An 11,780-nucleotide genomic window follows, 5' to 3' on the forward strand; every position below is an offset into this window, starting at 1 on the left:
ATATCTTAGTAAAAGCCCAAAATCGTAAAACTGATGTCTTTTAAGATGTTGTAAATATCACTTTTCACAATATATATGTTACATCATTTTAAAGAAATATGTGAGTGTCTCGTTAGGAAAGCACCTTAGGACTAAAGCACGTGCAATCAAATCAAATTCAATTGTCTCATGGGAAACTGATCTTTTGCCAATTACACATAATTTTCATTATGCATATGGGATCTCTAACCATCTTTCAAAGCTATATATGGTTTTCAATTCTTCGTGCATACCCTTCAAATGCTTGGACTCTCCTTTCCACAAATAAATTTTATGAGTAATACATTTGCAAGACATTTACTAATTTACCCTACAAAGAGCACCTAATTTGTTGTGGTGCATGTATCCAAAACTAAGCATTTCAACAATCAAAATATCATCTTGATCTATTTCTTGAATGAGTATATATGTTATATTGAGTACTATGGGGAAGTAACCTGACTACGTGTATTTTTATATTTTGCCTAGTTGTGCTAAGTAAAACCACAAGTATACATAACAAAAAAGGTTTTGAAGTCGAAACCACACATATTCAACTAGTTGAAATACTACTAGCAAGAATGGCTAGAGATACCATTCAAAGAACAATTTACAATGACACACCTCCTTTGTGTTCTTGGCAACAAAGATGTCTTCATGGCCTACAAATTCCTGTAAATGTTAAGTAAAAAAACCATTATATGAAACCACATAAACATGGAATATTCAAAGTTACATGGGGTGCTTCAAACTTACACTCACCTAAGAATGTTAGATAATGCTTTAACATTCGTATTACCATTTTTCATGCTACAAAATTGAAGAATGGTAGCTACTCCATGACATCACCACCATTTTTCATGGCATTGAGTGCAAAAGAATCATGTCTGTTTCTGCAAATCCAACATGTTATCCACCATGACTTGCCAAATGGATTGAATTGAGTGATGTATATAGTCAACATTAGGAAAATTTATTGTGTATGGTAGAAACAAAAAACTTTGTAAGCTCTTATTATCCTACCCTAAATGGAACCAAAAACATGTAAATTTAGAAATTTCACTTTCTTCAAGTAAAACAAGTCATAAGAAACCAATGTCGAGCCTCTGTGTGCATGCATGTGCGTGTGCGCGCTCGTGCATGCTTGTATCCACATGTAGCACTTAAATGCATGGAGGAGCTTTTGTGAGTCTACAACAACTTAACAAGGCAATTCTTCAATATGAGACCAATAGCCAAAATAAGCTCACAACACTGGCAAGTTGAAGAGCGAGTGTTTCCACACCCTTCTAATAGCCAAGCACCTAGATTTGGCCTTTTATATCCCTCTCCCCTGTATCAACTTGGGGATGCGCTTTTGAGGACTACATTCAGGTGTACTAGATAAGTATTCCTATTGTCCAATTCCACGCACATCACCACAAGAAGTGCAATGTGCCTCCATAACCAAGCACTATTTTAAACAAGTACTCATGTTGTCCCCAACTCTACGCACATCATCACAAAAAGTGATGCACCTCCATAATCAAGTACTAATTCAAATAATAAATACCTACATCTAGCATGTCCACCACGTCCAACTACCAAATCTAGCTTTCATAGGGTCATGGTTTTCATTTCCCTGAAGTAGTTTGCAACTAACAAATAACAAGTGGAAGATGCTTTCTTGAATGAATATTTGTTCTCCCTCATACATCAATGGCACACGTAAACCTACTTTCCATACATATTTATAGTACATGGGTGAAGCATTTAAAGCTCCTCATTAAATCTCAACTTTATCTATCAAATTACCATACCACATAACTTTTCATCTCCAAAGAGACTAATTGAGACACCATCCAACTAACATGCTGAACAAGGAACAACAAAATTTTCAAGCCTTGCCAAGGCAAACCAAATGACGATTTACCACTACTCTCATTAACCAATAGCCCAAACAGCAGCACCCATAGATGCGGCTATTGAGAGAGCTTACCAATTCAAACAGCGCCCTTTGAAGGTATTTTCCAAAGACCATAAGTAGAGCACTAGAAATAATCACATCTTGCAACAAATGAGAAACTAAAAACTAGTTCTATACAACTAGCCCACCCCCCAAATACATTCACTTTCACAAAAGCATACCATATCTTTCATGCCACACGTCATGAGAATCCCCACTCATCATCTCTTCCTCGATTTACACGATCCATCCATGCATCCACATGTACAAGTGTATGGTGGGATACATTGATAATCACATCTCTTCCTCGATTTACACGATCCATCTATGCATCCACATGTACAAGTGCATGGTGGGATACATTGATAATCCATACAAGTTATCGAATTCGAATTATTTATCTATTCCCATCTGTTTAATTTCCATACCAAACACCTTAATCCATTTAACAAGCTCGGCAATAAATGTGCATTTTGTTCACCTCTGAACTTGCAAAAGGCAAAGGGCAATTAGAATACACCTTCTTTTGTACCTAATAATAGGCAAAGACTCAGAAAAGAAGTTCATGCCTGGTAATCTAAAACATTGAATCAAGAGTGTGACCCAGCTGTCTATACACCCATATCTATGTGTTTGTGAAGCCGCAAGATGGAGGGGAGGAGTCTATTTTAGAGGAACGTACAAGTTTTGGATCTAGGACTCTGAACGAGTACACATGCTAGTGCATGTAAGTGAACGAGTTGTTCAACTTTGAGTCAAACACCACCTTGACCTGGTAAGTGCAGAGTTCATCTTTAAGGCCCTCCCTCCATCTCTTGGTTCCCATAACTGCATACTGCACAAAGATTCCTTCGGTCCATTTACCAGTGATTGTAGGAAGGAGAAAATTTCCAATTTGTATGAAGTTAGCATGTGGTTGACTGACAATCAAGGCATCTAACATAAGATGATAATACACAGTGCCACAAGCATGAACAGTGTACTGCAGATTCAGTGCAGACTGCCATACATGGTGCTAAACAAAATGGCCTAACCCGTACAACCCAATAACAGCTTCATAAAGTAAATGTAACTCATTCACCTCACGCTTCAGCAGAAGTGCTGAACTGATAGTTATGTTCTGTAAGCTCTTTGGTGAAAGGATTTGACAAATCTATTTCAAACATATATGCCTTTCACTGCTACTTTAAACACCACTGATGCACCGTTTCTAATTGACTCCTTTCAGGATCCTTTCAGGAGGCCAAAGTGAGAATCCTCTTGGATGCCTATAGTGATTACAACCACTGTAGACATCCAAACTGCTTAATAAACCAATGATGCACCTTTTCTAATTGACTCATTTTCAGGAGACCAGAGTGAGAATCCTCTTGGATGTCTATAGTGATTAAAATCACCAAGATTTTGGGTATATTTTTCGGTAAACCAGGCAAAGGCAACCAGACAACAAGGCCTTGGCATTAGAGCTTTCCTTGACGTTCGAATGCTACTGTTTCCAACATTGGAACTCCGAAAGTAACTAATACCATAAAGATCCTTCTATAGGGCCATTGTCATGCTGTGCAATCCATCAAATTTCAAGCCTCTGAATGAAGATGCAGGGTACTGCAAGATAATTGCCAGGGCCACACATGCAGCAACCTTACGCAAGTTGCATCAGTTTACTCAAGTACAAACACTTAACTAATCATGAAAGAATGTTCATTGCAACCCAATTCTGACACTGATGTCACAATACAAGTAGACAAATTTCACACAAAGGTGTGAGCTACCTTTGGTTTCATTTTCATACTTGCCTACTGGTTCTGTAAGCAAAGTATGGGTGGAGGACTTTGTACAGGGAAGTTAAATTACTTCAGTCATGATCATGCTTTATACAAGGAGAAAACCGATACAATAGCCAAACTGTATGGCCACACTATAAGATCAGCCACTATATACTTTCTGTGATCCAGGAAAGCTAGCTTTTGCTTTCCTGAAGCTTTTACCATGATGATGAATGCTCAAACAGCCTTTGCTAGAATGAGTTCAACCTATCACATAATGTCAGTATGTAAAGTACTATGTATCAAAATTTAGCCAAGAACATTGTGCTCTGTCAATTAGCAAGACGACTTCTGGGAAAAAGCTTACTGACATGTTTATGTCTGATAGACGTGCGAGCGACTGAAACTAATCTTGGACTTGCGCTTTGATGATGAATCCTTTTGTTTGCTACCTGTGTGGCTTGCTTGCAAGTCCTGAAACTCTGTTGGAGGTGCAGGTGGCAAACCAAAGTTTTCTCCAAGCCCTTCAGTGAACAATAAAATTGAGTCAGAAAAACAACAGGAGATTGTTGATAAACATGGAAGATTTGACATAGATGAGAAGTACTATCAGTTTGGAGTAGAACTATAGAGACCAACAGGATGCCCTCACTCTCTCTCTCTCTCTCTCTCTCTCTCTCTCTCTCTCTCTCTCTCTCTCTCTCTCTCTCTCTCTCTCTCTCTCTCTCTCTCTCTCTCTCTCTCGCTGTGCCCCCCCCCCCCAAAACCCGACACAGCCTTCAGGTTATAAATCATCAAGGCTCACAGCCATACCTTGAGCAGTCCACTTAGCTGCAGATAAAGCATCATGAATCCAATCAGGGCCTCTTGGTTGACCGAACTCACGTAAAGGACCTGAAGAGAAATCAGGACCTGGTTTCAGCTCATCCATCTGCATATATCCACCATGATCTGAGTTAACACCTAGATGAAGTTTAAAGAGAGAGACTGAAGTGTTTCCAGAAATTATATCTCTTTTTCAATTCACAGACCCAGCTTGGCCCACTGACAGACGGTCCATCCCAGCCAATATGTGCAACATGCTTGACATCAGTTGGATAGCCAATCTCCATCTCATGTTCTTTCCATCCTGGCCAAGTTTCAATAAAATCAGATGTACCAAAGAAATAGCAAACCAATATATGTTCAAATCAATCATGAAAGTTATACACAAGAATGTGATGTTCTTCTACCAAAAATTTGTGAAATAGCACCCAATTTCTTCAACTGTGACAGAGTTGCCAACCCCTTCAAAAAGAACTTCCAGTTGGACCGCAACAAGTTAGAGTCTGGTGCTGAGCTGAATGTAGCTACCGATGGAACAGCAGGTGATCTCTGTTCTGAATCCAACATGAAAAGTTTGTGTGTCTAGAATCAACACTTGCGCCGTTGATTACAAATACATGAGTTGTACAAAGCAGATTCTTGATAAGTACAACAAGAACTTTTTAGAAGCTTGTCACGGCTGTGTTGCCTACAACAATGCACCTGCTGTACCTTTTTTATGCAGATGTCCAGATCCCCTTGCTGTAGAGCGCCTTGGCACACTCTCATACAAGACAATATCCGATGCCTTTTTGTTAGAAGAGCCTGATGCACGTGATGCTGGAGCTGGTGTGGAGGCTTGTGGGTCAAAAGCCCTTGAAACAGCTTCCCCAACACTTTCTTGAATGCTAAAAGGCTTTACAGCTTTCTGTACACAGTCCTTCATCTCACAGGCAGCAGCATTATCACTGAAGCCAAAGCCTCGAAAACTCCCATTCTGCAGCATATTGTATGCCCATGTGAATAGTCCAATAACTCCAAAAATCACATCCTGCTGACACCCTCTATAATTAACAAACACTCAAAATGAAGCTAACCTCCAAACGGATTACAAAGAAACGTTGTGCTGCAACTATGAAGGCTTCAGGTTTACGCATTGTATATTCAAAGAGAATCTGATTGTCCTGCAACATAAGCAATTGGACATTTTTAATGACTTTGTGAATGCATAAGACACAAAGTTAAGCCTGACTTTGTGAATTCATACAACCAGGTACATGCATATCACTTATTACAGGCACTCGCATGTGGATATTTAGCGCCTGCAAGGCACAGACATGGCTTAATGCATGCAGCCTTACACACAGGACATTGCTTTGATTCCATACAATGAACTTTGAAGATACACCTAAAAAACTTGAAGTGCTCAAGAGAAAAGTAAATGAATAGTATGCCAACTGACGACTAATCTACTGCAAGAATGCCAGCATTAAGTACATTACCAATAGATCCCGCAGTTGAAAATGGAGCATTGCATTTCCCAGGGGTCTCATATGAAATTCACCAACCGTACCGCTTGACTGCCAAGTACTGCTACCTCCAGAGGCCTCAAATAACTTCACAGGACATCTTGCCTGGGTATCCACCATGTTAGCACAAAAAGGACAACAGCATGTATGGCAAACACAGGAAATAATCAAAACAATAACCACAAGATTAGAAACCCATACCACAAAATTTGGTGGCCAACCAAGAGTCTTCATGCCAATGTCTTGGAGCAGAAAGTAAACTGCGCAATTTTCTCCAACCACAGTTAATCCTCATAAGTTCCGAGTGCAAGTGACCTCTTTGACAGGTAGATCTGCTGCCATTACATCCCAAAGACATATACACATGTCAAATGCAAATGCTTGATGTAAAATGGGTCCTTCAGTTGTCAATACAGCAATGGGTTTTCAGCGACTAAAATTGATTAAATATGATGTCAGACAACAAAGAACTTATTACAGTCTTAATATGTTAACAGAAGCTAGAGTGGAACAGGCAAAACAAAGGGAAGGGGAAGAAGATAGGCCTCTGAGCTGCTTTCTCCATAAATATCTTCTGTAATTTCCCATTAGAGAATAAAATGGGCTTTCTTCTTCTACTACTAAGAAGCCAGATATCTTCTGAATTTCCCGTGTGGGAGAATAGAATAACTTATGTAATTTCCCATCTGAGAGAATAAAATGAGAAGACAGGCATCTGAGCTTTCTTCTTCTTCAAATCTTCTGCATTTCCCATTTGAGAGAACAAATTGGGCTTTCTTCTTCTTCAAGAAAGATAGGTATCTTCTGTGATTCCCATTCGGGAGAATAAAATAATTTCTGTATTTCCCATTTCGGAGAATAAATTGAGCTTTATTATTCTTCTTCTTTACCGTCTTCTTCTTCTTCTTCTTCTTCTTCTTCTGCTGCTGCTGCTGTTGCCCTCTTTCTTCCAGTCAAATATAGCAGAATTAACTATACTACTAGAGGGTGTGGCAGCATACTTACAGTGTTTTCCCAAAATGGTGAGTCCCCACCGACAATCATCCTGTATCTTGCTCGCGCTTCTCCCTCCTCCCACTGCCCAAAATGGCAAAAAAAAAAACAAGAAAACCCCATTGTTTTGCCACTCGGAGAGAAGGAAAAAACCAGCAATCGAAGGGCACAACATGAGCATCATTTTTTTACCACTGAGAGAGAGAGAGAGAGAGAGAGAGGGGGGAGGGGGGGATTTTATTTAGGCTGATACATCAAATGGAGAGCTGGTTCCCATTTTGGGGGAAAGACTGTGTAAGCACTGATTCAAATCAAAAGAGAGACTGTGAGCACTGATGAAATCAAAAGAAAGAGCTTGAAAGGACTAACCTGAGGTTAAAAACATTTGGGGGGCAGCACTTCTTCTTTCTGTGTGAAGGAAGGGGGGGAGGTTTAACGGTCCTTCAGGTGGATCATTATCATCCTTATTTTACCCAAAAAGGGTAGGAGAAGAATAATTGCAGGAGGCGCCCTCTCACATAAAAGACCACAAAAACTGCACGAAATCACGCCCCCTTCCTTTGCATCCACTGACAAAATAAACAAATGAGAGAATGAAGCTCAGCAGACACAGGAAGATCAAAAGGTTAAAGCCCATCTCTTTTTTCCTCTCTTGTTTTACAATCTAAGACTCTTTTCACATAATCATCATCAAACCAATGCATATAGCAATACTTATGTATTAACATAAGAGTTAAAATCATAACCCAATCTCTATCACATAATTTTTGGCAAGCCTTTCTCTTTTTCCCTTCCTTTCTTACAATCAAAAAAGAACTTAGCATAATCATCAAGTAATAGACATAATGATAGATAACAATAGATGTATAGACAAGACAAATTGTTAACAAGAAGAAAAAAATAGTTCTTATTAAAGACAGATGTATAGACAATTCAAGTTGTTAACAACAAAAAGAAGTCAAAAACATAGTTACATTTCAATAGAAATTAGAAGAGTTTAAATGCCAATTGTTCTTTGTAGGAGAACAATATTCTATTAGGAAAAATAAGCTAAAGACATAATAAAATTTCAATCACAAAGAATTTTTCACATGGCAAGTGAGGAAATGTTGTTCACCGATTTCTGTTTGTTCTTTGTGGGAGAATAGTATAATCCTAAAAAAGAAGTTAGGCATGGTCAAATTTCAACTAGAAAAATTTTTGTACTTGGGAAATTCACAAATTCAGTGTCAAATTTCAATCACAAAAGGTTAGTGTGCATGGGAAATGAACAAAACAAATTATGTTAAACAAGTAAATGGTCTTGGAAGACGCTATTTGTTCTTTGCACAATTTGTCTTCTTCCCCTCAATACACCTTGTTTGTTTTCTTAGTACACCTCATTTCTTTCCAAAGTCTTCTTTGGAGATTCCTAAGGCTACATAATTTGCATGCAAAACTGAGCCAAGATGGATCTTAGTCCAAAGCAATTGCATGTTCTAAGTTCTACTTAGCGTAGCCAAAATGCTTGAAATGTAGATTGAACCAATTGTCAGTAAAACTTTTAGAAAAGGCATCCAAGAAATGCTTCCCTCAATCTCACACAGATAGCTCCATGACCATGAAACTAGGATTTCAATGAAGTTCATACAATATTTCTATCCTTTGAAGGGAGCATATCTAGAAAACCTTGCTAACTAATGTGGCAAAAAATGGTTAGCGAGAATTATTAACTCCAATGTGAAGAACAATTCATGGATGTGAAATAATGGAAAGCTTCCATAGTGATTAGAAGTTAGGAATACCTTTAGAGTAATTTTCATGGTTGGATTCAAAACCCAACGTAGGAACAAGAAGGTCTTCTGCTTTTTTACTAAAGCAAAAGAGCACCCAAAGTTCTTCCCTTTCTCGAGGCCCAAGAAGAAGCTATGTCTCCTTTTGTCTTGGTGATGCTCCTTCTCCTGAAAAAGCTTTTCTTCTAAAATGTGTTTGGAGATCAATGTGACATTTGTATGTAGAAAAAACCAGGGGGAGAGAGAGAGAGAGAGAGAGAGAGAGAAGAATAGAGATCATGGAGACTTCTTAATCTCCACTACATCCTTGGGCAATGGGCATCTTGCCATTGATGATGATGTATTTGTTTCTAATAATAATGATGATTTTGTGTAATGATTATGATGATGTTTTGCTATAAGTCCACTTTTGTGAATAAAGGCATTGCCTACTTTACTTCTAAGTAACATGCTCCTTCCTTCTATCCAATTATGCTATTTTCTTAGCTTCTCACCTACTTTGCATTTGATCCTTTCATGGACCCATCACACCCTATGATACAGTGGAAAGTGTTGTAACCTTCTCCATTCAACAGTTTTCACATCCAATATTTTTTTCTAACAATAACACGAAAGAAAAAATAGAAAAGCACACACACACACACACACAAGCACATAGCACATCCCCTTCTAAAACTCCAAGGAAAAAATTAATCATTTTGATCCTCTCCGAGTTACCAATAGACTTTCCGTACACGTTACACCAATCCCATCCCATTTTTATAGATGTGAAAATTAGCAACATCTAAAGTTGATGTTGAGAAACTCCCTTTTCCAAGTTCATCACATTCATGCCTGTGTGTTTTTTCCCTTCATCATGAGTTTTTCTTTTAAGACAAGGCATGCACAATCCATATGAACACATTTTGTTACAAAGAGGAAAAGGGAGCCAACTTACTCCCATTAACTAGAGGACTAATGTTATTAATGAATTTGAACTATTGTGTTGTATTCAACTTCAAAACTAATTTTTTACATGCCATGTTGGCTTTTTATATAAGTTTTTCGTAGTAAATAGTGATTTGGCTTGCAAACATATTGACCCAATGTGCTGCATTAGGCAATGCAAATATGTCTAATGTAATTTTGCAAAATATATATCAAGTTACCGAGGTGAAGCTATGTAAGAAGGGGTGCCCAAGGTGGTTGGGTGTTTGAGTGGGTGAGCCATACTTCCAATTTTAAGAATTTAGGTGATCTACATCCAAATAGTTCGCAAAAATATTGGCCATCCACATTTTGTCCAAAGTGAAAGGGTGGAGCCTGTATGAAGGGTTTGGTAAATCTAATTTACATAAAGGATGGATTCCAAGTGAGGTACGCACTAGTAAACAACTTTTGGTGGGTGAAGCAAAATTCATTGCTACATTAACTGAAAGTAGCCCTTGTGACTTTTAGTCAACTCCATGTATTTATCCACAATTAGATCATTTCAAGAAACATCAAGTATACAACTTATCCCAAGTATGACTCTTAAAATACATCACTTCGTTCCATTAGAATTGGACTATGTTGTAGTAGAAAAGTTGTGTGTGAATGTTGGGATTCATTCTTTGGTGCATCAACCAAATGTGCAATTTCTTGTTATGTTATCTATATGAACCTATCAATTCTTAATATAAGATGGAAAATTTGTGAACACTTCTCTTCCATGCAAATCTTCATTGTAGTTCTAAGAATATACCACAATTAAAGATTGAGTATGCTTGTATTAAATTAGACATAAAATAAAGGTTTTAGCTTTTTTATGTAGGCATGTTGATTTGTTCTCAAGAAAACTCACAATCAAATGATCCCAATACGGTATTTTGTAAAGAGATATAGATTGAAATATGAATATCCTCATCCAAAAAACAATGTTTCAAACCATATAAATTAGAGAAATCTATGACTAAACACTTATTGCTACAAATATGTGTACATGAAGCATCAAATCACGATTCATAACCTATATTAACCTACTAAATGCATAGTTTTTTGTTGAAAGAATGAAAATGTTTCTTTTGCATGAAAATACTAAGATATCAAAGAAGGTAAAGGTTGGCCTTCATAAACATGCAAATTAAGAGACATTAAGAATTAATATTCACTCATGGGGATTCTTTGATGAGGTCGAGCTAGTTTGAAAATATCTCTATGTAAACAATACAACATGTTGATAGAAGATAGATTTCTAATGTGAAATTTCTTGAACTTGATACAAGATAGATAACTAATGTGAAATTGCTTGACCCCCTACAATTCAAGATACAATATAAGTATTGTTAAAATTTAGGTGCTAAATTGCTAAACTTAAAAGTCAAATGCTTGAGCTTTTAAGTTATCAAGACATCATCGAGCTAGACATATCATTGATTGGTCAAAGCCTCGCAATGTTGAATCTACTTAACTATAGTGCAAAGTGAATTTATTTTCCTTCATTTATTTGTGCTTGTAGAGCTAAGAAGTAACAAAAATTCAAAAGTAGTAAGTCCTCTCCTTTGGTATTCAATATGCTTTTGCATCTCAAGGAGCAACAAACAAATGCATTTGTCTACTCTACATTTATTCCAATTGTCTATCCTAACCTAAAATTGCAACTACATGTTTGTTAAGATTTAGAAGCATTCCTAACTCGGTACTTCATTCTAATAATTGAAATAATGATATTGGTATTTCTATTGCTATAGACACAACCATCATCACATTTTGAAAGGTGTATGATCATACATGGTGTAAGCATATTTGCCTACAAACAAAGGTTGTAGGTGATGTGATATTTACCTACAATCATCACATTATGAAAGGTGTATGATCATACATGGTGTAAACGCATTTACCTACAAACAGAGGTTGTAGGTGATGAAATAGTTTTGATTGACCTTCAAGGTGAATTTATATGATCTATAAAAAATAATCTCCAACCTTGTCTAAA

General features: G+C 37.4%; 1 protein-coding gene across 7 annotated transcripts; it reads right to left on the reverse strand.

Moving 5' to 3' along the window:
- Positions 1-453: 453 nt before the first annotated feature.
- Positions 454-9,098, reverse strand: LOC148039775 (uncharacterized). Of its 7 annotated transcripts, none has more exons than XR_015693284.1 (13): positions 8,840-9,098; positions 7,425-7,624; positions 7,068-7,139; positions 6,264-6,397; positions 6,036-6,167; positions 5,631-5,717; positions 5,266-5,530; positions 4,962-5,108; positions 4,761-4,858; positions 4,543-4,660; positions 4,101-4,253; positions 781-911; positions 454-690 (listed from the first exon to the last, which is right to left on the reverse strand). XR_015693284.1 is itself a non-coding variant. In XM_087693959.1 (12 exons), exons 4-11 carry the CDS (start codon positions 6,294-6,296, stop codon positions 4,105-4,107), a joined length of 1,029 nt encoding a protein of 342 aa, XP_087550085.1. In that variant the 5' UTR covers positions 6,297-6,397; positions 7,068-7,139; positions 7,425-7,624; positions 8,840-9,098; the 3' UTR covers positions 2,503-2,798; positions 4,101-4,104. The 7 variants fall into 7 exon arrangements, 5 of the variants coding, with proteins under 5 accessions (XP_087550085.1, XP_087550077.1, XP_087550063.1 ...); XR_015693285.1 differs by having other exon boundaries at positions 455-690; positions 818-911; XM_087693959.1 differs by lacking the exons at positions 454-690; positions 781-911 and adding an exon at positions 2,503-2,798.
- Between the last annotated feature and the right edge of the window lie 2,682 nt (positions 9,099-11,780).

This window comes from Lygodium microphyllum, chromosome 2, assembly GCF_053477565.2.
Source record: "Lygodium microphyllum isolate KBCC chromosome 2, Lygodium_microphyllum_v1.1.10, whole genome shotgun sequence".
Taxonomy (NCBI): Eukaryota; Viridiplantae; Streptophyta; class Polypodiopsida; order Schizaeales; family Lygodiaceae; genus Lygodium; species Lygodium microphyllum.

Excerpts from the sequence above, each read along its gene's own strand:
- LOC148039775 (XM_087693959.1), bottom strand. The coding sequence starts at position 6,296 with ATGAAGACTCTTGGTTGGCCACCAAATTTTGTG. Across the intron at positions 5,531-5,630 it reads TCTTTGTAATCCGTTTGGAG|AATGGGAGTTTTCGAGGCTT; the intron begins GTTAGCTTCATT and ends AATATGCTGCAG. Across the intron at positions 4,254-4,542 it reads AGCTAAGTGGACTGCTCAAG|GGCTTGGAGAAAACTTTGGT; the intron begins GTATGGCTGTGA and ends TGTTCACTGAAG.